This window comes from Mobula birostris, chromosome 29 (assembly GCF_030028105.1).
Source record: "Mobula birostris isolate sMobBir1 chromosome 29, sMobBir1.hap1, whole genome shotgun sequence".
Lineage (NCBI taxonomy): Eukaryota > Metazoa > Chordata > Chondrichthyes > Myliobatiformes > Myliobatidae > Mobula > Mobula birostris.
The window spans coordinates 30,991,771-31,019,685 of NC_092398.1; the positions used below are offsets into that span (position 1 = coordinate 30,991,771).

Genomic DNA, 27,915 nt, shown 5'->3' on the forward strand with positions numbered 1-27,915 from the left:
CTTCACCCCCCCCCCCACAGTCACAGGCAGTGAGGATATGTGCGTCTACTTCTTCGACGTGGAGCGTGCCACCCGCGCCATCGTCAACAAACTGCAGGGCCACAGTGGGGCTGTGCTGGACGTCAGCTTCAACTGCGACGAGAGCCTGCTGGCCTCCAGTGACGCTCGGGGCATGGTCATCATCTGGCGCCGGGAGCAGAAGTAACGACAGCCCCTCCCGCACCAAGACAAGTGGTGACCCACTGGCTGCTCTGTGGGGGGTTTACAGTGGTTGAGGATCTCCCCCTTTCCCTCTCCCTCCCTCAGAATTGAGGGACGTGGGAGGGCAAAAGTTGTGGGCTCTCCTCTCGACATCCCTACGACCGGTAAACTGCGGGGAATCTGCGTCCTCCCCCTAGAAAGAGAGGAGATGGGGGCACAGCATGATTCCAGATAAGACCCCCCCCCCCCCCCCCGGCAACCTGGCTGTTCAGGGTGACTGGGCAAGCATGGTGGGGGGGGGGCTGCGGGGGAAGGACAGCCAGATCCTTCCACCTCCCCTTAACTCCTTCCCCTCACCTGTGCAGAGACAGGGAACCTTCCCTCCCCTTCTCTGTGCAGAAATGGGTTTACTGAGCTGACCAGCTGCCTGGGGTAGGAGAGGGTTAACAAAAGTGCACAGGCCTCTTGACCTCCCCTCCCACCAGGGTCTCAACCTGGTGCTCTCCAATTCTTGTAAATCGTAGCAGAGATTAACCCCTTCCCAGGGAGCCGGATCTGTGGAGAAAAGGTGAAGTGTGCCCACAGATACAGTTTGACTCTGCTAATTTAACACAAGCTTCCATGAACATGGACAGCAGACCAGCCCCACCCTCTTAGAAGCAGCATTAGGACAACTGAACGCGAAGGGTGGTGATGGGGGCAGATTGTTCTGCAGATCATCGGGATTTCTGTCTACGAGACTGCCCGTGTGTTTGTAGAAATAGATGTGAAGATGTTCACCACTGTGTATTTTAATAAACATTAATTTATGCGTCACAAACACCTTTGTGAGAGTGGTAGTCCACCCCACACCTCAGAGATGACCTCTGTTAATCCCCCCCCCCCCTTTATTTGTCATGAAATGCTGAGAAGATGCTCCCTCAGTCACACAGAAATTGTCCACTGCTTTGGCCACAGCAAGCTCAGGCGAGGGTTCCTGACAGCCGTTCTCCCTCGGTCACACACAAGCTGTCCAGTGCCTTGGCCACAGTGTCCTCCGGTGAGGGGGCCTGGCGGCCGTCCTGGGTCACACACAAGCTGTCCAGTGCTTTGGTCATCGTGTGCTCGGGCGTGGGGGCCTGGCGAGCAGCCAGCAGGTTGTTCTTCTTGAGGTAGCAGGCCTCCTGGTAGGGGGGTCGGATGGGTGGCTGTGTCGGGGGAATGTAGGTGTATTCCTGGCCGGGCTCGAGCTGCAGGAAATGAGGAGGAAAGGCGGGGGTTACTTGAGGCAGTGCGATGAGAATCGCAAACTGTTTCTAACTGGGTGGAAAAAAGGGACAGGAGCAGCAGCATTGGCCTGTCTCCTGCTGTCCTATATAATTCAAATTCCACGTGTTGTTTGTATTAACAAACAATACCCTCACCCGGTCAGTACACAGTCTGGCACAAACGAAGCATGCCCACAATGCTCGGCAGAACACAACGAGCTTCCCTCCGCCCCGGTGGCCCCACACAGCAGACCCTGCCGCCGCCCGGCTCCCCAGCCCGGTGGCCCCACACAGCAGACCCTGCCGCCGCCCGGCTCCCCAGCCCGAGGCCCCGCCAGCCACGGGCCTCCTCCTTCCTCAGATTTGTACAGTGGCCTCGGGGTCGCCAGCCCTCATTCCTACTGCAAGCATAAACCTCTGATGGCGGATGGCAGAATGGGAATCCGGGAAAGTGATCTACCCTCAGCTGCTGCAGCCCTCCCAGTGAGTCCTGGAGACAGTTCTTGGTCTGAAACATCGACTGTTGATTCCCCTGCCTGTCCTGCCGAGCTCCTCCAGCATTTTGTGTTTCTCGACAAAATGCCTCCTCGTGGGTAGAAAAATCCTAGCAGTTCTGTAAGATATCATTGTTACCACCTCAATTTCATGACCGCGTTCCCCTTGTTCAAGACCCTCCTGCCAGTGGAAACACCTCCACATCTACCTCGGGGCGTGGGGTGCTTCACTCAGATCCAGTTCCTCCAGCCACTGCTACACAGACAAACCTCGTTCCAGGAATTAGCTTGGTCAGTCTCTTTTGAACTGCAATTCCCTAAACAGTTCCCTAAACAAATGGAACACTGGTTCTGTACTCAACCCTCCTCTGCTTGCTGCCTGCTTTCTGTGGAGCACCTATATTCAGTGGCCAGTTTATTGGGTACACCTGTACGTCAAGGCAAATATTTAATCAGCCAACCGCACAGCAGCAACTGAATGCATCAAAGCACGCTGACACGGTCAAGAGGTTCAGACCAAACATCAGAACGGGGAAGACATGTGATCCAAGTGACTTTGACTGTGGCATGATTGTTGGTGCCAGACAGGGTGGTTTGAGCATCTCACGCTGCTGTGCTCCTGGCATCTTCTCATGCACAACATTCTCTAGAGCAGGGGTTAACCTCTCAGTTAATGGTAGGGTCCATGGCATAAAAAGAGATTGGGAACCCCTGCTCTAGTTTACAGAGAATGGTGCAAAAAAAAACTGAGCGGCAGTTCTGTGGGTGAAAATGCCTTGTTAATGTGAGGTCAGAGGAGAATGGCCAGACTGGCTCAAGCTGACAGGAAGGGGACAATAACTCAAATACCAGTAATGTGCAGAAGAGCGTCTCTGAATGTACATGTCAAACTTTGAAGTGGACAGGCTACAGCAGCAGAAGACCATGAACATACACTCCTGTACCTAATAAAGTGGCCCGAGTGTATATTCTCTAAACCTCACACACTCAATCTCTCTGGCTAAAGAAATTCCACAGCTAGTCTATCGAGGCCTTGCATCATTCAGCTCTTCTGGATTCCAGTGAGCAGAGGCCCAGAGCCATCAAATGCTCCTCATATGACAGTCCACTCTCATCTCCCTTTTCACCAAGACCTCACATCACACTAATCCTCAACAAAACAGGACTGACGCTAGTAACTGTGAAAGGTGGTGTCTGAAAACAAAAGCAGAGAGCTGGTCTCAGCCGGTGGGGAGGGAGAGTCTGGGCGTTGACAGTTTCACAGCTTGCATCTCTGCTGGAGGAAGGATGTGCCTACCTGGAGGGGGTAGGTCTTGTCGGAGTCGTAGGCACTGAGGTCACCGCAGGCCAGGAAGGGCACGATGACCCTGTTGGCACCCTCCAGCTGGTTGAAGTCCACATCTGCAGGGGAACGTTGGGGGGCGGTGGGGGGGAGAGAGGGTTTTCTGAATAACATCCTTCAACACACATTACGGTCTTAACATAGAGAACCATAGCCCCTCCCGTGGCCACTAATCCCTCCTCCCTGCCACTTCTTTTAAACACAAAACTATAGAAGTTTATTTACAACACATATACCCAAGGTACAGACATTCAATATTTACAAAACAGTAAGTACACTCAGATTAAAATATGGTTACTACCATCTATAAAACAGTCAATACCCCGGGGGTCTCACTGCTCCGGAAGTCCCGCACTGTACCCACTGCAACTGCGTGCTCCCTCTCCAAGGACAGCTGGGCAAGAACGTACCCTCGGAACAGGGGCAGGCAGTCAGCCCGGGTAACACCCTACCCTTTCCACCGCCTAGACCCGTGAATGGCCATCCCGGTCCGAGCCCATCAGGAGACCCTCCACACTCTCTGCCCCCTTCCAAACTGAGGAGCGTGGGACTAAAGTGCAGCCAGACCCTCAGCAGTAGCCCCCCGAGAGTGGCTGTACCCTCTCACGTTCCATGTACGCGAGGTACACACACTCCTCCCGCCCACAGAATGGACAGCTGGACCAGCTCAAAAACCTGTTGTAGAAGCAGGGCAGTTCCCTCAGAGTGGCACGCAACGCCTCCAGCGGAGAAAGCAGCACGTGCCATCTCGGAGGGTGGTATCTCTGCAGGGTACCGGGGCGGAAAGCCGACAGCTGGGTGCGCACGCACACCAATGACTGACTGCCCTCTGCGCCTCTGCCACCCCTTCCACAGTGTGGCAATCCTTCCCTCCCAAGCAATGTCCTTCAACATAGCACTGGCTTAACACAGAGGACCACAGTTTCTCCCATGCGTGCTACAGCCTCCTTCCTACCGCCCCTCTCATGACATTGCCCCCTCCCCACTCCTTCCGTGGTCCCCCCTTACCGCCGCCCCTTCCGCAGCAGAGCACTCCCACTTTGAAGACCCCCTCTCCCCACCCAAGGTGCTCCCTCCCTCTCCCGTCGCCCCTCCCTACCGTAGCAGTGGTCGAGGAGCGGGTTCGACATATTGGGCACGTAGCCGGGGGGAGGTGCGTAACCCTGGCAAACGACAAACGCCTCTGCGGACAGATCAGAAACAGCAGTTGGCAACCCCCCAAACACAGACCCTGGTCCCTGCACAGTCCAGCTGTGTTACCAGCAAATTATCCGTGTCTCAGGCCCCACTGCAGCTCATCTATCCCTTTGCAATCCTCTCTCCCTGACCCTCTCTACAGTCCTCCCACTCCTCTGTCCCTTTACTCCTTCCCTTCTCAACCCCTTCTGTACACTTTCAACCCTCCCATCCTCTTCAACACCTCTCTGTCCTGCTACACCCCACCCCTTCACTCCTAACCCTCCTCAATCCCAGTGCACCCCTCCCATCCTCCCCAGCTCCCGAGAGCCTCTGTCCCTGCAACCCTGGCACCCCCAGTTCCAGGGGTGGTGGTAGGGCATTTAAGAGACTCTTAGATAGGATGGGCTACATTGAAGGGGAGGGTTAGATTGATCTTAAGAGTAGGTTGTGGGCTGTCAGGCCTGGACCGTGCTGTCGTGTTCTATGAATGATATCAGCTCACCCTCTCGAGTGGACAGAAGAAACTGAATTGAAGGGTAGATGATAGATTGAATTTATTGGTAGGAAGCAGAGGGTGATAGCCGAGGGCTGATTCTCGGAGTGGCCTGCCTTGGATATTGGTGTGGTGTATAAGCGACTTGGATGGGAAGGCACAAGGTTAGTAAATGTGTGGATGATATTAAGACAGGTGGCATCGCAGGTTATGAAAAAATACGGGGGTTTTGATCCGCTGGGGATGTGAGCTGAGGAATGGCTTTCAGTCAAGATGAACGGCAGGTATTACATTTGGAGAGATCAAACCAGGGGAGTGTTAAGAAACAGAAGGGAACTCGGAACATTGTTGTTTGAAAGTGGCATCACAGGTAGACAGGGTGTTTGGCTCGCTGGCCTTATCAGTCAGGGCACTGAGTACAGGAGTCGGAACGTTAAGTTGCAGCTGTACGAGATGCTGCATTTGGAATACACCATTCAGTTTCGATCAGCCGGCTATTAAGCTGGAAAGACTGTGGAGGGAGATTTACGAGGATGTTGCCGGGATTCAAGAGACTGAGTTACGGAGAGAGGTTGAGCAGGTTGGATGAAGACTGATCCTGTATAAATAGGGTGAATGCCCAGAGTTTTATTCCCCCAGATGGGGAATCAGGAACTAGAGGGCAGAGGCTGAAGGTGAAAGGGGAGAGTTCTGGTAGGAGCCTGAGGATTGTTTGTATATGGAATGAGCTGTGGTTGAGACGGAGGTGAAAAGCATTCATTCACTCACTGACTGAGGTACAGTGTGGGACGGGTCCTTCTGGCCGCGTTGCCCAGCAACCCCTCAATGTGAGACAATTTACAATGATCAACTATCCTACCAACCGGTATGTCTTTGGACTGTGGGAGAAAACCGCAGAAAGGGGAAGAAGGTACAAACTCCTTACAGACAGAGGAGGGAAATGAACCCGGGTCACTGGTAAATGGGCTAAACGCGGACAAATGGGACTAGCTCAGATGGACAGTGTGGGGTGAAGGGCCTTTTTCTGTACTGTACGACTCTCTGAAACTGTTGAAATCCAGATGCCGGTTTGGGGGGGGGGGTCCCGTTGGCTGGGTGTCCGAATAGAATGAAGGCGTTGGAACGCAAACTGTTCCATATCGAGTGGTTAAGAACACATTATTAGTTGAGGGACTGAGTTGAAGAGCCCTGAGGTAATATTGCAGCTCTATAAACCCCCGGTTAGACCACACTCGGAGAATTCTGTTCAGTTCTGGTCGCCTCGTTATAGGACGGATGTGGAAGCTTTAGAGAGGGTGTGGAGGAGATTTACCAGGACGCTGCCTGGATTAGCACACAATGATTGGCTGAGCGACAGGCTTTTCTCCCTGAAGTGACGGACGACTTGATAGAGGTGTACAAGGTGATAAGAGGACAGCCAGAGAATTTTTCACAGGGCAGAAATGGCCAGTTCCAGAGCACATCCGTTTGAGATGATTGGAAGAAAGTAGAGGGGGGATGTTGGAGGAAGGTTTTAGTTTACTCAGAGTGGTGTGTGCATAGAATGCGTTGCTAGGGATGGTGGTAGAGGGCAGATACATTAGGAACATTTAAGATACTTTTACCTAGGCAGATGGATGATAGGAAACGGAGGGCTATGTGGGAGGGAAGGGTTGGATTGATCATGGAGTAGGTTTTATTTGGGACAGCACAACATGGGTTGAAGGGCCTGTACTGTGCCGTACAGTTATACCTTCACTGGCCACTTTGAGGTACACATGTACAGCAACACAAATATCTAATCAGCCAATCATGTGGCAGCAACTCAATGCATAAAAGCATGCAAACATGGTCAAGAGGTTCACTTGTTGTTCAGGGCAAACATCAGAATGGGGGAAGAAATGTGATCGAAGTGACTTTCACCATGGAACGATTTGTGGTGCCAGACGGGGTGATTTGAGTATCTCAGAAACTGCTGATCTGCTGGGATTTCCACACACATCAGTCTCAAGAGTTTACAGAGAATGGTATGAAAAACGGGGGGAAAAATTCCACAGAGTGGCAGTTCCGTGGGCAAAAGCACCTCATTAATAAGAGAGGTCAGAGGAGAATGGCCAGACAGGACCTCAAATAACGATCAGCTTCAGCAGATAACAAACGTACACTCAGTGGCCACTCTATCGGGAGGTATCTAATAAAGTGGGCACTCTTTCTATGCTTTTCACCCAGAGGCTGGTAAGGATATGGGACAAACTGCAGAGGAAGGGGTTGAAGCAGGTACTGAAAGATACTTGGATGGGAACATGGACAGGAAAGTTGAGTGACACGGGCAAATGGGACAAGCATGGAATATAGTATCAGGAAGTGTATGGTCATGCGCTTTGGTAGAAGGAGTAAAGGCAGACCAGATTCTAAATGGGGAGTAAATTCAAAAATCGGAGGTGCAAAGGGACTTGGGAGTCCTTGTGCAGGATTCCCCAGAGGTTAACTTGCAGGTTGAGCCGGAGGTGAGGAAGGCATTAATTTCAAAAGGACTAGAACATAAAAGAGACGATGTGATGCTGAGGTTTTATAAGGGCCTGGTCAGACTGCACGGAGTATTGCGAGCAGTTTAGGGCTTTTTACCTAAGAAATGATGTGCTGGAGAGGATCCAGAGGAGGTTCACACGAATGCTTCTGGGAGTAAGAGTGTTAATGTGTGTGGAGCATTTGGTGGCTCTGGGCCTGTACTTGCTGGAGTTTAGAAGAATGAGGTGCATCTCATTGAAACCTATCAAATGTTAAAAGGTCTGGAGAAAGTGGACATGGAGAGGGTGTTTCATATAGCGAGGGAGTCTAGGAGCAGAGGACAGTCTCAGAATAAAGGGACGTCCCTTTAGAACAGAGATGAGGAGGAATTTACTCAGCCAGTGGGTGGTGATTCTATGGAATTCATTGCCACAGGTGATTGTGAAGGGCAAGCTGCTGGGTATATATAAAACAGAGGTTCACGATCAGGCAGTGTGCCAAAGGTTACGGGGAGAAGGCAGGAGGATGGGGTTGAGAGGGATAATAAATCAGCCATGATGGAAAGGCGGAGCAAGTTCAGCTTCTATGTCTTATGGTTTTAGAAGGGGACCTTGGTCAGCATGGGCCATTGGGCCGAATGGCCTGTTCCCATGCTGTGTGACCCCATGATTCTACCTCCTCCCCCCACAGTTGTTTGCAAGGGTCTGGGGAGAGGGGATTTGTACCCCAGCAGGAGGGAGGAATGACGGGACCGTGATCTGCACTGGCGGTGATCATCGCGGAGTGGTGGCGGGGGGAGTGCGGGGTGAGAAATTCCAGCTCTCACCAATGCTCGAGTTGCGGCTGCTCCGCGGTTTGGCACAGGTGACGTCGCTGAAGAACAGGCGGAGCTGGGAGTACAGGAGGGTGACGTCCTTCCCGCGGAAGATCTGTGGGGTGGGGATTGTAAAGGAGAGGGTGAGAAGACCAGGAGGGCGAGAGCTGCGGGAGGCGTGCTGGGGGGGGGGGGGGGGTAGTGCCATGGGAGGGGGCAGTGAAAGGAAGGGATGCCCCAGGAGGGAGAGAGCAGGTCGGTGGGTAGGGTGGGAGCACCACAGCAGGGGTGGTGTGGGAGGGAGAGTACGGCAGAGTGTGAGCAATGCGGGGGGAGGGTGCAGTGGAGGGGAAGGGGCACGATGGAGCGCTAGAAAGGGTGCGGAGGGAGGGGTAGCGGGCCGGGGTGAGTGAACGGAGCGAGAGGGGGGTGGATAGTGGGGAGGAGGGGTAGTGGGGCAGGGTGAGTGAACGGAGCGAGGGGGGGGGGTGGACAGTGGGGAGGGAGGGGTAGTGGGGCAGGGTGAGTGAACAGAGCGAGAGGGGGGTGGATAGTGGGGAGGGAGGGGTAGTGGGGCAGGGTGAGTGAACGGAGCGAGAGGGGGGTGGACAGACGGTGGGGAGGGGGGGTAGTGGGGCAGGGTGAGTGAACGGAGCGAGAGGGGGGTGGACAGACAGTGGGGAGGGAGGGGTACTGGGGCAGGGTGAGTGAACGGAGTGAGAGGCAGGTGGACAGACAGTAGGGAGGGAGGGGTAGTGGGGCGGGGTGAGTGAACGGAGTGAGAGGCAGGTGGACAGACAGTAGGGAGGGAGGGGTAGTGGGGGGGGTGAGTGAACGGAGTGAGAGGCAGGTGGATAGTGGGGAGGGAGCACTGCAGAAGGAATGGTGGGGGGGGCTAAATGGGAGCAGGGTGGAGAGTGAGAGATGGTGAAGACGGATGTGCTGTGGAGAGGGAGGATGCACACATGGGTAGGATCTGACAGACGCCTACCTTTGCCACAAAGGTCCCTCCGGGTTTCAGCACGTGAGTGGTGATGTTTAAGGCCTGGAAAAAGGGCAAGATTGAGAGGTAAGCCAAGCAGAGGATATCCCAGCAATTTGCCCCAACCACCCGGAGAATTAATTACACAGTTTAATAGCTAATCATTCCCCTAATCCCAACATGGCTGCTCCCCCTGAGCTGTAGTAGCTTCTGGCTCATCTAATCCAGGGGTTTCCACCCTGGGGTCCACAAACCCCTCGGTTAATGGTAGGGGTCAGTGGTTGGGAACCCTGATCTAATCTGATGTACCACTGACGGCCTCACAGTTTGGTTTGGGAATTTGAATCTGCAGGAATGTCAGGAGCGGCGGAGAGTGATGGACTCAGCCCAATACGTCACGTGCACATCCCTCCCCACCATCATCGTATCTACAGGAGGCCCTGCCTCGAAAAGACGACGTGCATCATCTGCACTGCGCTCCGTTCTACTTCACACAGTTTCTGTGGCCTAGAGGACAATTCATTCACCATCCCCACCTTCTGGGCCAAGCCATCTTCTCACAGTTCCCATCAGGCAGTAGGTACAGGACCCTGAAGTCCCATCCCACCAGGTTCAGGACCAGCCACTTCTCTTCTATCATTTGGTTCTTGAACCAACTTGGCACAACCCTGATCACCACCTCAGTCCAGCAACACTGTGACCACTTGGTACCACAACGGACCTTTGTTTTTCCAACTGTTATTTCTCGTGGTTTCCTTGAGAATGAATTTTGCAATATTGCTTTTCTCCGCCTTTCATCACTGAATTCATTGGCTCTTTGCAATTTTGGGTACCCTGTGGTGCTAACCTGATGCAGCATGGCTGCAATGCTGCTGCAAGTAAGTTTTTATTGCATCCCTGCATCTGACAACGAACACAAATTCAAGATAGCTGGCCTGTGTACTCACTGACTAACGTGGCCTTCTCATCATTCACATAAACCAAGGTAGGGTTCTCAACGTGGTGGAGGGCCAGAGAGATCTTGGCCTCAAGCTGCCGCACAACTTGATAGAACGGTTACGAAGGTGTAGGTGTGCTGGCCTTTGATAGTCCAGGGATTGAGTTCAAGAGTTGCAGCTCTATAAAACCCTGCTTAGATCACACTGGAGAATTGTGTTCTGTTCTGGTCGCCTCATTATAGGAAGGATGTGGAAGCTTTAGAGAGGGTGCAGAGCAGATTTACTAGGATTCAGCCTGAATTAAAGAGCAAGGCTTTCCTCTCTGGAGTGAAGGAGAATGAGAGGTAACTTGATAGAGGTGTACAAGATGCTAAGAAGCATCAATTGAGTGGATAGACAGAGACTTTTCCTCAGGTTGGAAATGGATAATATGAGAGGGATTAATTTTAAGGGGATTGGAGGAAGGTATAAGGGGATGGCAGAGGTACAATAGGTTTTTTTTTAAACACAGAGAGTGAGGTGCATGGTGGAACATGTTGCCAGGGGTGGTGACGGAGGGAGATTCTTAGGCAGGTGGGCGATGGAAAAATGGAGGGCTATGTAGGAGGGAAGAGTTTGGTTGATCTTGGAGTGGGTTAAAAGATCGGTACAACATTGTGGGCTGGAAGGCCCGTGAAGTGCTATCTTCTATTTTGAAGACAACTCACACTTCCTCTGGACTAGGAGGACAATTTCTTCAAAACAATTTGGCAGTGCACTATAGACCTGGAACAGTTCAAACAGAGTCAAACTGTGGAGATGCTCCAGTACATTTGGTTAAAGGTCCTGGGTGTTCGGTAGAGAAAATCAAAGCCCCGGACCGTCTCTGTGCTGAGAACTGTTAAATGCCGGCCGGCAGACTCACCGCAAGCAGAAGCTGAGCCTGGATGTATTCGTCAATGTCATGAAGACCAGTGACTGCAAAAGAAAGAGGGCAACACTTGGGATGGGTCATTCCAAAGACCAATCCACACAGTCCCATCACACACTCCCGGGGTCAGACACAGAGTGAAGCTCCCTCCACACCGTCCCATCACACACTCCCGGGGTCAGACACAGAGTGAAACTCCCTCCACACAGTCCCATCACACACTCCCGGGGTCAGACACAGAGTGAAGCTCCCTCCACACCGTCCCATCACACACCCCTGGGGTCAGACACAGAGTGAAGCTCCCTCCACACCGTCCCATCACACACTCCCGGGGTCAGACACAGAGTGAAACTCCCTCCACACAGTCCCATCACACACTCCCGGGGTCAGACACAGAGTGAAGCTCCCTCCGCACCGTCCCATCACACACCCCCGGGGTCAGACACAGAGTGAAACTCCCTCCGCACCGTCCCATCACACACTCCCGGGGTCAGACACAGAGTGAAGCTCCCTCCGCACCGTCCCATCACACACTCCCGGGGTCAGACACAGAGTGAAGCTCCCTCCGCACTGTCCCATCACACACCCCCGGGGTCAGACACAGAGTGAAACTCCCTCCGCACCGTCCCATCACACACTCCTGGGGTCAGACACAGAGTGAAGCTCCCTTCGCACCGTCCCATCACACACTCCCGGGGTCAGACACAGAGTGAAGCTCCCTCCACACTGTCCCATCACACACTCCCGGGGTCAGACACAGAGTGAAGCTCCCTCCACACCGTCCCATCACACACTCCCGGGGTCAGAGTGAATCTCCCTCCACACCGTCCCATCACACACTCCCGGGGTCAGACACAGAGTGAAACTCCCTCCACACCGTCCCATCACACACTCCCGGGGTCAGACACAGAGTGAAGCTCCCTCCACACCATCCCATCACACACTCCCGGGGTCAGACACAGAGTGAAGCTCCCTCCACACCGTCCCACCACACACTCCCGGGGTCAGACACAGAGCGAAGCTCCCTCCACACTGTCGTATCACACACTCTGAGGGCCGAGGCAGCACTTTTTAGGAATCTCATGGTGTGTGTGACTGTGAGAGGGAGGGAGAGTGGGAGTTAGGTGGAGAAAATATGGAAGGGAGAGAGTGAGAGGACAGCTCATTCACCATCGGGTCCGGCTATATTCACACTGAACACCTACTCTCCACACTGGCACCCGTCCCAGCAAGCACGGAACAGCCACCCTTGACAGAGGAGCTGGAAACGTACCGTCTGGGGCTCCGTCGCAAACCACCAGATCCGCAGCCTCTCCCTCGAAATGCCTGATGATTTCCTGGGCAGTGGAGACCTACAAGGAACAAGCAGCCATGGCATGTCTGTCATTCATCACTACTGACACCAGGGGGCTCTGCAGAGTAGTTTTCCTGTCTTTCCCCTCAAATGTATAGTCTCGGACTTCTAACCTTCAGTCATAAGAGACACAAATGACCACAGATATTGGAATCTCTAGCAAGACACCACCTTCTAGAGAATCTCAGCAGGCCAACCAACATCCCTGGAGAGACACGGACAGTCAATGATCATTCACTTTAATCCTAAAAGAAAGCACATTCGTTCGCTCAATGCTGTCCATTTGGTCAAGCTCAGCCAGATTAAGGCCGGCTGCAATATCTATTTTTAAAGCCCTCGATGTCACTACCATGGGACAGTTTTTGGTCTCCACACCACAGAAAGGGTTGCAATAGAGTGAGCGCAGAAGAGATTCACCAGGATGTTGCCTGGAATGGAGCACATTAGATGTAAGGAGATATTGGACAGGCTCACGGCTGCAGGGTGACCTTGTAGAAAAAGTAATGCGGGCCATAGACAGGGTCTTTTCCCCAGGGCTGGAGAGCCCCTGAGATAGGGGAGCAGAATTAGGCCATTGGTGATGTTCACTCCTCGGGACTCGAAGCTCTCAACCTCAATACCGTGAATGTAGACAAGAGTGCGTGCAGCCCACCTCCCTCTCCTGAAGTCAATGACCAGCTCTTTTGTTGACCTGAAAGGGAAGGTTGTTGTCATGACACCATGCCACTGAGCTCTCTATGGTCTCTATATATAGAGTCATAGAAAAGTAGAGCACATCTAGTCTGTGCCAAACCATAGCTTTCAATGAGATCCCCACCTTATTATTCTAAACTCCAGCGAGTACAGGCCCAGAGCCATCAAATGATCCTCATATGTTAACCCTTTCATTCCCAGGATTATTCTCCTGAAGCCCTTCTGCAGTGCCAGCCCATCCTTTCTTCTGTAAGGGGCCCAAAACGAGCTCTGGAACGTTACCTTAGTGATGTCTCCCTGGATCTGGATGACACCAGGGAGAGGGGCCATTGCCTGGAGATCTACAGCGACGATTTTGGTATCCAGACCATCTCCACTCTTCCCTCTGTGGGCAAGAACAAATACAGGGGCTTTCATTCAAGCCGGCATAGGGTTTGGTGTTTTCCCTTGTAAATTCATCATGGGGTTTACCTTCTGTTGGTAGAGGTGGAGGATATTCTGGGCTAGAGAGCCACCTGGTGGCCAATGGCTGCAATGAAGTGTGGGGTTGACATCACTGAAATACAATATGTCTTGAAATTTGTTTTTTTGCAAAAAGAGAGTATTACTAGTTCAATTCCTTGGCTTTATCGGATCAGAGGATCTGTTCTCAGACCAGTACCATCACAAAGAAGGCAGAACAGTGCCTCCACTTAACAGTTTGTGTAGATTCGGCATATCATCTGAAACTTTGACAATCTTCTATTGATGCACAGTGGAGAGTGTCCTGACTGGTTGCACCATGGACTGGTACGGAAACACCAATACCCACGATCAGGGAAGTCTACAGTACGTGCCCATCCCAGCCACCAACCTCGTGCATCACAGAAAAGGCCTGGGCCCTCCCCAGCACTGAGCACACCCACCAGGGGCACTGCCACAGGAAACCAGCATCCACCATCCAGGCCAGATCGCAGGACTGCTTTGTCAAGCTCCCTCACTCTGCCACAAAAGGCTGGATCTCTTGATGGCCATCCATTTTTATAACAATCCATATTCCCATTCCAACATGTCAGTCCATGGCCTCCTCTATTGCCACAATGAGGCCATACTCAGGCTGGAGGAGCAACACCTCACATGGGTAGCCTGCAGCCTGACTGCATGAACACTGATTTCTCTAACTTCCAGTAGTTTCTCTCCCCCAACCTACTTTTTCACTTCCCACTCTGGTTCCCCTCTCAACCCCTCCCTTTTCTTCTCTTCACCTGCCCATCACCTCCCTCTGGCTCCTCTCCTCCCACAGTCCGCTGTACTCCCTTATCAGATAGTTTTTACGTCCTTTACCTCCTCCACCTGTCACCTCCCAGTTTCTCACTTCATCCCCCTCCCCCTCACCTATCACCTCTTATTCAGGCTCTACTTCCCTTCCTTTCCAGTCTTGATGAAGGGTCTCAGCCTGAAATGTTCACTGTTTAGTTCCCTTCCACAGATGCTGCCTGACCTGCTGAGTTCTTCCAGCGCTGTGTTGTTCCAAGATTTCCAACATCTGCAGAATCTCTTGTGTTTACGCCTTCCTCTCCATCTCTTTATACCAGCTATCAACCCCACCCCTCTATCTTTCAGTCAAAGAGTCACGACCCTTAATGCTGACTGTCCACTACCTGACCCCGCCGAGTTCTTCCAGCAGTTTGCTTTTTCACAGACTGCAGCCACAGCAGTTTCTCATGCGTCTCCCATCTGCCCGTACATCATCCATATCCCTCTGTCCCCTTCATATTCATGGGTTAACAACCCTTTGTAATTGTGTCTATCACCTTCCCCAGCAACCTGTACCCCAGGCACCTACCTCTCCCCGTAAAACTAACTGCACACGTCTCCTTTAAACATCCAGCCCTCTCAAACGTCCACCAGTACCAGACACTTCCGCTCTAGAAAGATTGACTGTTTTGTTTTTTCATTATGTGCTGTGTTGTTTGACTTGGACAATCACGGTCTTTCCATGACCAAGATTGTTCTCGGCAAATTTTTCTACAGAAGTGGTTTGCCATTCCCTTCTCTGGGCAGTGTCTTTACAAGATGGGTGACCCCAGCCATTATCAATACTCTTCAGAGATTGTCTGCCTGGCGTCAGTGGTTGCACAACCAGGACTTGTGATCTGCACCGGCTGCTCATACGACCATCCACCACCTGCCCCTGTGGTTTCACATGACCCTGATTGGGGGCTAAGCAGGTGCCACACCTTGCCCAAGGGTGACCTTCAGCTAGCAGAGGAACGGAGTGCCTTACCCTACATATCCCGCTACCCCACCATTCCATCATGGCTGATTTATGTTTCCTCTCCGTAACCTTTGAGGCCCTTACTAATCAGGAACCTTCCAACCTTCACTTTAAATTTACTGGGTGACTTGACCTCTGCAGCTGTTTGTGACAATGAATTCCACAAATTCACCATTCTCTGGCTAAAGGAATTCCTCATCTGATGCTGTGCCGTTTTGTCCTAATCTCCCCCACCGTACGGTAAAGAAGGCGTATGCTATGCTTGCATTTATTAATTGGGGGCATTGAGTTGAAAAATCACGAAAACATGTGACTTTATAAAACCCTACCTAGCCCACGTCTAGAGTATTGCATACAGTTCTAACCCTAACGGTGGAACCAACCCCTTCAGAGAAAAGAAAAATGAATGGGTCCCCCATTGTAGGCAGGAGGTCGAGGCTTTGGAAAGGGTGCAGAAGAAGTTCATCAGGATGCGGCCTGCATGTTATAACGAGAGGCTGGACAAACTTGGATTGTTTCTCCTGGAGCGGCAGAGGCTGAGTGGAGATCTGATAGAGGTTTATAAGAGGTATAGAGAGAGTAGACAGTATCTTTCTCCCGGGGTTGAAATGTCTAACACCAGAGGAGGTGGTGGTGGGGGGGGGGGGGGATAATTTCAATGGAGGTGTGAGGGATAAGTTCTTTACACAGAGAATGGTGGGTGCTGGGGTGGAGGTGGAGACAGATACGACAGAGGCATTTCAAAGGCTCTTAGATAGGCCCATGATGTGCAGAGAATGGAGAGATTACCCTGTAGATAATGAACACTGAGTTGAACTGTACTGAAATATGCCTTTTGATTTCTGTGCTTCATATTCTGTGTTTTTACTCTTTGTCTTGTTGCCGTTTGTGCAATTTTTTTTGCTCCTGGGGGAGGGGAAGGGGTTTGATGTTTTTTTCTCTTTGAATGGATTGGCTCCATGGTTTTATTTGTTTTGTGTCTGTCTGTGAAGATGACAAATTTCAGGGTCGTATACTGCATACACACTTTGACAATAAACCTACTTTGAATCTTTGATTGCAGAGGGAGAGAAGCTAGTTTAGGCGGTGCTGCGGCAGGGTGGCCCTAATGCTTTACAGCGCCAGCAACCATCGACCCCGGTTCAATTCCTGTCACTGTCTGTAAGGAGTTTGTAGTCTCCCTGTGACCCTGTGGGTTTCCCACTGTCGGTACGGTGTTTGTACAGTCTCCCTGTGACCTCGAGGGTTTCCAACCACAGTCCAAAAGGTGAAGGGTTAGGGTTAGTAAGTTGTGGGCATGATATATTGGCAACACTTGTGAGCTGCGCCCAGCACAATCATCGGACTGCGTTGGTCATTGGCACAAGGACGTATTTCACTGTGTGATTCGATGTCCATGTTGTGTATTTAATATTTGAGTAATCTTGTGTGTATATATTGGTTGATTAAGCATTGTTTATTTAAATAATTCATTACAGGTTAGATGCATAAATACATGAATTGTATGCATCTTCACGCTACCATGTGATGCGTGTGCGCCTCGCTTACAGACGGCGTTAAGACTTACATTTTGGACTGTCGTGTCTTCATGTGAATTAGTTTAACGTTTTGAAGTTACAAAACAGAAGTGACAAATAAAGCTAATTTTTGTGTGCCGAGAACGGAGAAGGGATTAGTTTAGTTACGTGCTTAATTACTAGTATAATTAGTTCCAACATCATGGAACTCTGCCACGGACGGTCCAATGCGAAAGGAGGAGGGTTGGGCATGGGGGTAGCAACCGCATCTGTAAAACCCCAGAGCTACAGAAGCTCGAAAGACCTCATCCCTGGGAGAGGAAGCACCTTCTCCTAGAGACGTAGGAGGTCATGGGGAGAAAGCAGGAGCCACGAGGCCGATCAGCCTTCTGCTGGCCCAGGGCAGAGGACTCTGGTGAGCTGCTGTTGGTGATCTGTGCCCGATAGGGGTGATGGGTTTGAGAAGGCGATGACGACAGCAATTTGGGCCAAGGGCCCTGTCCTGCTGAACATTCCGAAGAATACTTACTTGAGTTTGCGGCTCAGGACTTGACTCCAGCTACCAGGCGCAGCACACAGATCTACTGCCTTGCAGACACCTGTGAATGGGTGGTGGGGGTGTGGGGGGGAGAGAGGAGGGGGATATACCATTAGTAACACAGATCTACAGCCTCCAGATGCTCCGGTTTCCACCCACATTCTGAAGATGTCCGGGTTAGGTTTAGAGAGTTGCAGGCACACCACGGTAGCGCCGGAAGCGTGGCACCGCTGGTGGGCTGCCACCAGCATAATTTGATTTGACGAAAATAACGCATTCCACCACGTTTCCACGCACACATGACAAATAAAGCGAATCTTTTTCTTTCTTTGAATCTGTGATGTCGTCCTGCCCCCGATCCTGGCGTCTGTGTGGAATGGCTCAACCAGGAGTGTCTGGACAGCTCTTGACAGGAAGGAGACAAGTTAGAAACACATTAGGGTAGATAGGTTCCCAGAGCCAGATGGAATCTATCGCAGAGGGATAAGTGGATGAGAAGAGGATGTAATGCTGAGGCTTTGTGTCAGGTTGAAATTGGAGGGGCAGCACTTTGCTGTAACGCTCTACATTAGAAACATAGAAAATAGGTGCAAGAGTAGACCATTTGGCCCTTCAAGCCTGCACCGCCATTCAGTATGATCATGGCTGATCATCCAACTCAGAACCCTGTACCTGCCTTCTCTCCATACCCCCTGATCCCTTTAGCCACAAGGGCCATATCCAACTCCCTCTTAAATATAGGCAATGAACTGGCCTCAACTGTTTCCTGTGGCAGAGAATTCCACAGATTCACCACTCTCTGTGTGAAGTTTTTCCTCATCTCGGTCCTAAAAGGCTTCCCCTTTATCCGCAAACTGTGACCCCTCATTCTTGATTTCCCCAACATCAGGAACAACCTTCCTGCATCTAGCCTGTCCAATCCCTTTAGAATTTTATATGTTTCAATTAAGATCCCCCCTCAATCTTCTAAATTCCAGAGAGTATAAGCCTAGTCGATCCAGTCTTTCATCATATGAAAGTCCTGCCATCCCAGGAATCAATCTGGTGAACCTTCTTTGTACTCCCTCTATGGCAAGAATGTCTTTCCTCAGATGTGTGTTCACTACAGCTCAGAAACAGGCCATCTGGCCCATCAGTTCGGTGCCAGCTGGACCATCACCTTCCACATCTCTCCCATCCAAAACTTTGGGTAAATGTTACAACTGAACCTGCATCCGCCACTTCTGCTCGTTCCACACTCGCACCCCGTTCGCGTGAAGAAGTTTTAAAATTGCAATCAGGTTTAACGTCACCGGCATATATTGTAAAATCTGCTCTTCTGTGGCAGCATTACAATGCAATAGTGATAAAAACTATAAATGGCAGTATGTATTAAAAATAAATTAAATTAGTGCAAAAAGAGAGGGAAAAATTATTGAGCAAGTGTTCAGACTCCCATTAAATGTTTCACCTTTCACCCTGAACCTATGATCTCCAGTTCCAGTCTCGCCCAACCTGCGGGGAGAAAACGTCCGTCCATTCACTGCCCACTTTGTCGTCCCGTTCAAGAGCAGTAGGGACAATTTTGTAAACCTGAGCTTACGGCGCAAGGCTGCTAAAGTCAAACTCAGAGTAAAGTCTATCATCAGGTTACGTCCACACTCAGGGGCTGTTTTATGAGCTACACCTGCTCATTAATGCAAATTTCTAATCAGCCAATCATGTGGCAGCAACTCAATGCAGGAGAGCATGCAGACACGGTCAAGAGGTTCAGATGCCGTCCAGACCAAACACCAGACCGGGGAAGAAATGTGACCTTTGCCCGAGGAGTGATTATTGGTGCCAGATGGGGTGGTTTGAGTAGCTCAGATCTGGGTTTTTCAGACAGAAGTCTCTGTAGAGTGCACAGAGAATGGTGCGAGAAACAAACAAAAAAAAAATCCAGTGAGTGGCAATTCTGCGGGCGAAAATAACTCATTAATGAGAGAGGTCAGAGGAGAATGGCCACACCAGCTCAAGGTGACAATAACTCAAATCGCAACACGTCGAACCTTAAAGTGGATGGGCTACAGCAGCAGATCACAAACAGCGAAAAGACGAGCTGAATATGTAAGTCTCTCCCTGCCAGTACATAGCCTCTCCCAACAGCAAGCCTCACGTAGCGCCTCCTCGCTGGTGACACACGGAAACTGAACTCCTTTCAGACTTGGGCTGAACTACAGAGGAGGCGGAGGAGGTCTGGCCTCTGCACACGTGGCACGCGGCCCACAGGTGCCTGGACACACCCTGGTGCTCGTGAACCAGATCCCCAGCTATGGGTGGATAGCCGCACTGCCCTGTGGGCAGCCCCGGGAGAAAAGGAGTAAACCCAGACAGCAAATCCGGAGCGGAGCCCCTAAGGCGGCCGGACGTCATTGAACATCCTTCCAGCAGCTCCTGTATCCAAGCTGGTGCCAAATGTATTGCTTCAGAAGCTTTCCTTTGGACCACACTGGTGAGGTCGGGAGGAGGATCTGGACGACTGGGCATCTCAGGATCTCCATACCTTCTGCCCAGGCGTGTGATGATGATCATCACCCATTGTCCTTCGAGACAGACGGATACCAACTACTTTAAGATTCATTTTCTTCATCACAGTTACAGGAAAATAAAGAAATACAACAGAATTTATGAAAAAAATATACAGAAACTAAGACTGACAAAGAACTTGCGCAAATAAATAAAACTGGGAATGAGTTTATTATTGAGGTGAGTGAAGTTACCCATGCCAGTTCAGGAGCCGGATGGTTGTAGGGTAATAACTGTTCCTGAACCTAACGGTGTAGATCCGAAGGCTCCTGTAGCTCCTTCCTGATGATAATACTTATGTGAGAAGGTGGGCCAGACGGTGGGGATGCTGCTTTCCAGTGGATGTTTCTGTGGTGGGTGACCACTCTTTGGACACTTTCCCATCTCCAGACATTGGTGTTTCCGTGATGCAACCAGATTGGATGGTTAACACCGTACACCTAGAGAAGTGTTTGGTGGAAATGGCCAACCTAAAGGGGCTGTTCCTGTCTTCATGTGCTGGTCCCAGGGGTTCCCAACACGGACACGTTGCTTTTTGATGTTGGTCCATGGGCTGGGAACCACTGTGATAGAGGTTAGGAAGATCGTGAGGGGCAGAATCAATTTGAAAGCACCTTCTTTTCCCGCAGGGAGGGGGTGTTAAGAACAAGAGGGTTTAGGCATATGTTTAAGATCAGAGGTGAGACTTTCAAAGGGACATCGGGCCAGCCTCTTCATGCATTGGGAGCGAGCTGCCAGAAATGGTGGCTGAGGCGGGACACCAGTAACATTTAAGAGGCATCTTATTAACTGCACGGACAGGAGAGGGAGACAGCCAAATGCAGGCAGATGGGACAACAGAGTCAGCATGGAAAGGTGGGGCCAAAGGGCCTGTTTCGGTGCAGTGTGATTACAGATCTATGAAAACCAACTGAGGGTTTTGGGTGTCAATGTGCCTGTTTCATTTTGTTTGTTTTTTTTCAGGGAGGTGGGATTTGGGGGTGACGATCATCGGCCTTTCTTTTCTTTCTTGGTTTCACAGCTATCCAGAGAATTGAAGAATTTCAGTGTTGTACACTTTGATAAGAAGGTGAACCTTTCAACCTCCGATATATCACGAAGTTTGTTAACTTATCGGCAGTAGTACAATACAGTACATGATAACATAGAAAAAAACAAGTAAATCAATTATAGTAAGCATATATATGTATATTACATAGTTAAATTAAAAAAGTGCAAAATCAGAAATAATACAAGTGAGGTCATGTTCATGGGTTCAATGTCCATTTAGGAATCGGAAGAAGCTTTTCCTGAGTCGCTGAGTGCGTGACTTCAGGCTCCTGTACCTCCTTCCTGATGTTAACAAAGAGAACAGGGCATGTCTTGGGTGATAGGGGTCTTTAATAAAAGATGTCACCTTTCTGAGGCGCTGCTCCTTGAAGGTGTCTTGGATACTACGGACGCTAGTACCCATGATGGAGCTGACTAATTTTACAACTTTCTGTGGCTTCATGAGTTCCTGTGCAGTAGCCCAGGCCCAACACCAGACAGCGATGCAGCCTAGCAGAATGCTCTCCACGGTACATCTGAAGAAGTTTTTGAGTGTCTTAGGTGATAACCAAATCTCTTCAAACTCCTCATGAAATGTAGCTGCCGTGTTGCCTTCTTTATAACTACATCGATATGTTGGGTCCAGGTTAGATCCTCAGAGATATTGACACCCAGGAACAAAGAAACGGCAAGACGAGGGAACACACAGCAGTCCTCACAGAGGGGTCAGCAGTGGAGAGAGTGAGCAGCTTCAAGTTCCTGGGTGTCAACATCTCTGAGGATCTCTCCTGCACCCAACATACCGATGCAGTTACAAACAAGGCACAACAGCGGCTATATTTCATTCGGAGTCTGAGGAGATATGGTTTGTCACCTAAAACACTCGTATTTCTACAGATGTACTGTGGAGAGGCCAGGTGGTGGCGCAGTGACATCAGCGCCGGACACTGGAGTGAAGGTTCCCGAGTTTGCACCCAGTCGGGCCGCTCCCAGGCCGGGTTGAGTGTCGAGTGTCGAGCTCGCAGCTGGGCCTCGTAAAAAAAAACGCGCTGTGAGAAGGACGTGGGCGACCACTCACAGAATCTTTCCTACAAGACAACTACGTGAAAAAAAGTGGTCGCCCAGGCTCTGGCAGCGTATGGCGCACAAAAAAGTACTGTGGAGAGCATTCTGACGAGCTGCATCACCGTCTGGTATGCGGATAGGGGGGGCGCTCTACTGCACAGGATCAAAAGAAGCTGCAGAGTTGTAAACTTAGCCAGCTCCATCATGGGCACTGGCCTCTGTGGTGTCCAGGACATCTTCAAGCAGCGATGCCTCAAAAAGGCGGAAGACATGTTTAAAGACCCCCATCACCCAGGACATGCCCTCTTCTCATTGCTACCATCAGGGAGGAGATACACACCCAGTGATTCAGGAACAGCTTCTTCCCCTCCGCCACCTGATAGTCCATTGAGCCCATGAACACTACCTCACTACTTTTTAAAAAACAAAATCTAGGAGCAGAAGGCACAGAATAGAAGGATGTCCATTTAGAACAGAGACGAGGAGGAATTTCTTTAGCCAGAGGGTGGTGAATCTGTGGAATTCATTGCCACAGACGGCTGTGGAGGCCAAGTCGGGTGTATTTAAGGCAGAGGTTGATGGATTCTTTAACAGTCAGGGCATCAAAGGTTATGAGGAGGAGGCAGGAAAATGGGGTTGAGAGGGAAATCAGCCACAATCAAATTTTTATGTCTTCCGGTCTTGTGTAGGACTTTCATCAGCAGTCTTACACAAGTCTAGGTAGACAACTTCTGCCTCCCCGCCTTCATCAAATTTCTCAGTTACTCCCTCCTCACCTGAAGCACTGTGCTCAGGTCTGGTGACATCATTACAGGAAGGCGGTGGATGCTTTAGAGAGGGTGCAGAGGAGATCCACCAGCACGCTGCCTGGATTAGAGAGGGTGCAGAGGAGATCCACCAGCACGCTGCCTGGATTAGAGAGGGTGCAGAGGAGATCCACCAGCACGCTGCCTGGATTAGAGAGGGTGCAGAGGAGATCCACCAGCACGCTGCCTGGATTAGAGAGGGTGCAGAGGAGATCCACCAGCACGCTGCCTGGATTAGAGAGGGTGCAGAGGAGATCCACCAGGATGCTGCCTGGATTAGAGAGGGTGCAGAGGAGATCCACCAGGATGCTGCCTGGATTAGAGAGGGTGCAGAGGAGATCCACCAGGATGCTGCCTGGATTAGAGAGGGTGCAGAGGAGATCCACCAGGATGCTGCCTGGATTAGAGAGGGTGCAGAGGAGATCTACCAGGATGCTGCCTGGATTAGAGAGGGTGCAGAGGAGATCTACCAGGATGCTGCCTGGATTAGAGAGGGTGCAGAGGAGATCTACCAGCACGCTGCCTGGATTAGAGAGGGTGCAGAGGAGATCCACCAGGATGCTGCCTGGATTAGAGAGGGTGCAGAGGAGATCTACCAGCACGCTGCCTGGATTAGAGAGGGTGCAGAGGAGATCCACCAGGATGCTGCCTGGATTAGAGAGGGTGCAGAAGCGATTTACCAGAATGATGCCTGGATTAGAGAGGGTGCAGAGGAGATTTACCCGCACGCTGCCTGGATTAGAGAGGGTGCAGAAGAGATTTACCAGGATGATGCCTGGATTAGAGAGGGTGCAGAGGAGATTCACCAGGATGCTGCCTGGATTAGAGGGGGTGCACAGGAAATCTACCAGGACACTGCCTGGATTAGAGAGGGTGCAGAGGAGATCCACCAGGATGCTGCCTGGATTAGAGAGGGTGCAGAGGAGATCCAGCAGGATGCTGCCTGGATTAGAGAGCAGGTCTTGGAAGATAGGTTGAGTGAACTGGGACTTTCCCTTTGGGGCGAAGGAGGATGAGATGTGACCTTCATATTCTGGCTTCCTTTCCCGTTCCCGAGGAAGGGTTTCGGCCCAAAACAGCGACTGTTTATTCCCCTCCATAGACGCTGCCTGACCTGCCAAGTTCCTCCAGCGTTTTGTGTGTGTTGTTCGAGGCTTTCTCCCCTATCCGTTTCCCTTGTGATTTTACAATCCTCTATAAGGTTCCCTGGGTGCTCAAAGGAAAAGAGTCCCAGTCTTTAGAATCCCCACAACACCCTGGTGGATCTTTCCCGCCGCACTCCCCCCCCACCCACTACTCCAGTTTGATGAGATCCTTCCTACATCTGGGTGACTAGAACCGTGCACAGTGCTCCAAGTGAGGTCTCACCAATGTCATAGAAACACAGAAAACCTAAAGCACAATACAGGCCCTTCGACCCACAAAGCTGTGGTGAACATGTCCTTACCTTAGAAATTATCTAGGCTTACTCACAGCCCTCTATTTTTCTGAGCTCCATGTACCTATCTAGGAGTCTCTTAAAAGACCCTATTGTATCCGCCTCCACCACCGTTGCCCACAGCTCCTTCCACACACTCACCCCTCTGCGTAAAACACTTACCCGACATCTCCTCTGTACCTACTTCCAAGCCCTGTGTCTCTAAAGTCCCAACTCTTATACTCAGTACCCTGTCTGAAACAAACAAGCGTGTCTTACTTATTTATCGATTGAATAATACAGCATGCAATAGGCCCTTCCAGCCCTTTAAGTTAAGTCCTCCCAGCAATCCCCTGATTTAATTCCTAGCCTAACCACGGGACAATTTGCAATGACAAATTAACCTACGAACCGGTATGACTTTGGGCTGTAGGAAGAAACCCACACAGTCAGGGGAAATGAACCCAGGTTGGCGGTACTGTAAAGTGCTGTGCTGACCACTACGCCACCGTGCTGCCCAGCGCCCCCCTCACCTCTCACTCCACGAAACGCAGTAACTTCAAGGCAGCCTGGACAAGTAGCCTCCTGCTCGGATTAAAGCCGGGTGTTCCACGACTGGGAGAATTCAGCCACCGGTGACTAGGGGAAAAGGGAGATAAAAGTGGCAGGTGGCTGCCAAGAAACGGAAGTTTAGCTGATGTCCCCCAGTTTTGCACAGGCAGGAAAACAGGGAAATCGGGAAATAAAAAGTTCAAAGTTCCTCCCTGTATGTTATCCTATCAGATTCCCCCTTCTCCAGCCCTGTATCTCTTTCATCATTCAACTTCCCGGCTCTTTATTCCCCCCCGCCTTCTAACTCGGACTCCTCATCATTTTTTCTCCAGTTCTGATGAAGGGTCTCGGCCCGAAACATCGACTCTTCTCAGAGGAGATTTACAAGGATGTTGCCTGGATTGGGGAGCATGCCTTATGAGAATAGGTTGAGTGAACTTGGCCTTTTCTCCTTGGAGTGACGGAGGATGAGAGGTGACCTGATAGAGGTGTATAAGATGATGAGAGGCATTGATTGTGTGGATAGTCAGAGGCTTTTCCCTGGGCTGAAATGGCTAGCAGGAGAGGGCACAGTTTTAAGGTGCTTGGAAGTAGGTACAGAAGAGATGTCAGGGGAAAGTTTTTTTATACAGAGAGTGGTGAGTGCGTGGAATGGGCTGCCAGCGGCAGTGGTGGAAGCGGATACATAGGGTCTTATAAGAGACTCCTGGATGGGTACATGGAGCTCAGAAAAATAGAGGGCTATGGGTAGAGCCTAGGTAGTTCTAAGGTGGGGACATGGTCGGCACAGCTTTGTGGGCCGAAGGGCCTGCATTGTGCTGTATGTTTTCTATGTTTCTGTATAGACAATAGGTGCAGTAGTAGGCCATTCGGCCCTTCGAGCCAGCACCGCCATTCACTGTGATCATGGCTGATCATCCACTATCAGTATCCACTTCCTGCCCCGTCCCCATAACCTTTGATTCCACTATCTTTAAGAGCTCTATCCATCTCTTTCTTGAAAGCATCCGGAGACTTGGCCTCCACAGCCTTCTGGGGCAGAGCATTCCATATATCCACCACTCTCTGGGTCACTCTCTCTAGACACTGCCTGGCCTGCTGAGTTCCTCCAGCCTTTTGTGTTTGATGCTTAGACACACCACCCTGAGATTCATTTCCCTGCAGACATTCATCGTAGAACAAAGATATACATCAGAATCAGGGAAAAACTACAAAGACTGACAAACTATACTAATGCAAAAAATAATAATAAATAAGACGCTAATAGATGTAACAACCGAAACCCAAACTAAACATTGGAGCAGCGTGGTCAGTGTAACGTTTTACAGCGCCTGGACTCCCGCTCTGTCTATAAGGAGCTTGTATGTTTTCCCCACAATTGCGAGGGTTCCCCCCCACCCCCACAATTCAAAGACGTACGGTCAGCAGGTTAATTGGTCACCAAGGGTGCAAATCAGCAGCGCTGGCTCTGGGACCTGCATTGTGCTCTGTTTCGATATCTGAAGAAAACGGCCGGGAAGTCTCGGCGGTTTGGGCAGTCTCTGGGGAGGGAGAGGCAGCTGGAAGGTGAGACGGACCATACCTTCAAAGAGAGCGTACTCCTCATCGAGCTGCAGGAGCTTGAAGGCACTGCGTGCGCGCCAGCCTTCCTGCTTGGCGATGCGGTAGTAGATGTCCCTCTTATCCTTGGAAGAACGCCCCATTCTCCGTTGTCAGCTGAGGGACAAGGAGCACTCTGGTCAGGTGGAGCCGACTGTAAGACTCAGTCCCCCTCTCCTTGGGGCCCTCCCTGACTGGCACTACCCCAGTCTGGGACTGAAGCCCTCAGGCAGATTGTGGAAGCTTCCTTCACTTTCTTTCCCTCAACCCGTCTCTCCCAGAACCCTTCTCCCTTTCCCCTCCAATCCCTACCCCCGCCACAATTGTCCCTCTTCACCCTCAACCCCAAACCCCTTCCTTGTCCCCTCCCTCCGTCAGCCTCCCCTTCCTCGTCCCCTCCCTCCGTCAGCCTCTCCCTCCTCGTCCCCTCCCTCCCTGTCAGCCTCCCCTTCCTCATCCCCTCCCTCCCTGTCAGCCTCCCCTTCCTCGTCCCCTCCCTCCCTCCCTGTCAGCCTCCCCCTCCTCGTCCCCTCCCTCCCTCCCTGTCAGCCTCCCCCTCCTCGTCCCCTCCCTCCCTCCCTGTCAGCCTCCCCCTCCTCGTCCCCTCCCTCCCTCCCTGTCAGCCTCCCCCTCCTCGTCCCCTCCCTCCCTGTCAGCCTCGCCCTCCTCGTCCCCTCCCTCCCTCCTTGTCAGCCTCCCCCTCTTCGTCCCCTCCCTCCCTCCCTGTCAGCCTCCCCCTCCTCGTCCCCTCCCTCCCTGTCAGCCTCCCCCTCCTCGTCCCCTCCCTCCCTCCTTGTCAGCCTCCCCCTCCTCGTCCCCTCCCTCCCTCCTTGTCAGCCTCCCCCTCTTCGTCCCCTCCCTCCCTCCCTGTCAGCCTCCCCCTCCTCGTCCCCTCCCTCCCTGTCAGCCTCCCCCTCCTCGTCCCCTCCCTCCCTCCTTGTCAGCCTCCCCCTCCTCGTCCCCTCCCTCCCTCCCTGTCAGCCTCCCCTCCCTCGCCATCTCTTTCCCCTCCACCACCACCTCCTGCATCACCGGCCAGCACGGAAGGACCCCAAGCAGCAGCTGTCCACACTGTGCCTGAGCCTCCCGACACGACCCTCAGCCGAAAACCGCTCCCCGTGCAGCGCCGCCATTATAATTTTCGGTCGACAACACGTTGGATTTAGTCGATGTTCCGAGGTGAAAATCGATCCTCCGCCGGAGCCCCCGGTCCGCAGGACCACATCTGGCACAGCGGGGCCTGCCGAGGCACTGTGGCGTGGAGCTGCAGTACCGCTTGTGACCAGCGAGCGGCAGTGCTGTTATACAGTAATGGTGCAGTATCACTGACTGTTCATTCATTTGTCTAGGTGCTGCCTTTCCTGCCGAGTTCCTCCAGCATGTTGTATGTGTTGTCCAGCATGTTGTATGTGTTGTACTGAGGGTGGTGAAGAGGGAGTAGCTATAGACCAAGG

At 51.6% G+C, this 27,915-nt stretch overlaps 2 protein-coding genes across 3 annotated transcripts in view; one reads left to right on the top strand and one right to left on the bottom strand.

Moving 5' to 3' along the window:
- wdr13 (WD repeat domain 13) overlaps nt 1-1,021 on the top strand; it is a 16,856-nt gene extending 15,835 nt beyond the window's left edge. The window contains exon 10 of the mRNA XM_072246933.1: nt 21-1,021. Within this exon, the coding sequence (XP_072103034.1) occupies nt 21-205 (185 nt within the window). The 3' untranslated portion in view covers nt 206-1,021. The remainder of the gene's footprint in view (nt 1-20) is intronic.
- Nucleotides 983-27,663, bottom strand: ftsj1 (FtsJ RNA 2'-O-methyltransferase 1). 2 transcript variants are annotated; one of them, XM_072246935.1, is made up of 11 exons: nt 27,494-27,663; nt 26,445-26,578; nt 17,438-17,507; nt 13,417-13,519; nt 12,361-12,439; nt 11,082-11,134; nt 9,249-9,302; nt 8,270-8,372; nt 4,384-4,467; nt 3,240-3,343; nt 983-1,430 (listed from the first exon to the last, which is right to left on the bottom strand). In XM_072246935.1, the coding sequence occupies exons 2-11, from the start codon at nt 26,563-26,565 to the stop codon at nt 1,164-1,166; spliced, it is 1,038 nt and encodes a 345-aa protein (XP_072103036.1). In that variant the 5' UTR covers nt 26,566-26,578; nt 27,494-27,663; the 3' UTR covers nt 983-1,163. The 2 variants fall into 2 exon arrangements, with proteins under 2 accessions (XP_072103036.1, XP_072103035.1); XM_072246934.1 differs by having other exon boundaries at nt 27,482-27,663.
- Between the last annotated feature and the right edge of the window lie 252 nt (nt 27,664-27,915).

Bases quoted from the DNA above. Each gene is read 5' to 3' on its own strand.
- ftsj1 (XM_072246935.1), bottom strand. From the start codon at position 26,565: ATGGGGCGTTCTTCCAAGGATAAGAGGGACATCTACTACCGCATCGCC. The intron at 13,520-17,437 runs GTAAGTATTCTT...TCTTGCCCACAG, and splicing joins GTCCTGAGCCGCAAACTCAA to AGGGAAGAGTGGAGATGGTC. The intron at 9,303-11,081 runs GTGAGTCTGCCG...CCCTTTTTCCAG, and splicing joins AGGCTCAGCTTCTGCTTGCG to GCCTTAAACATCACCACTCA.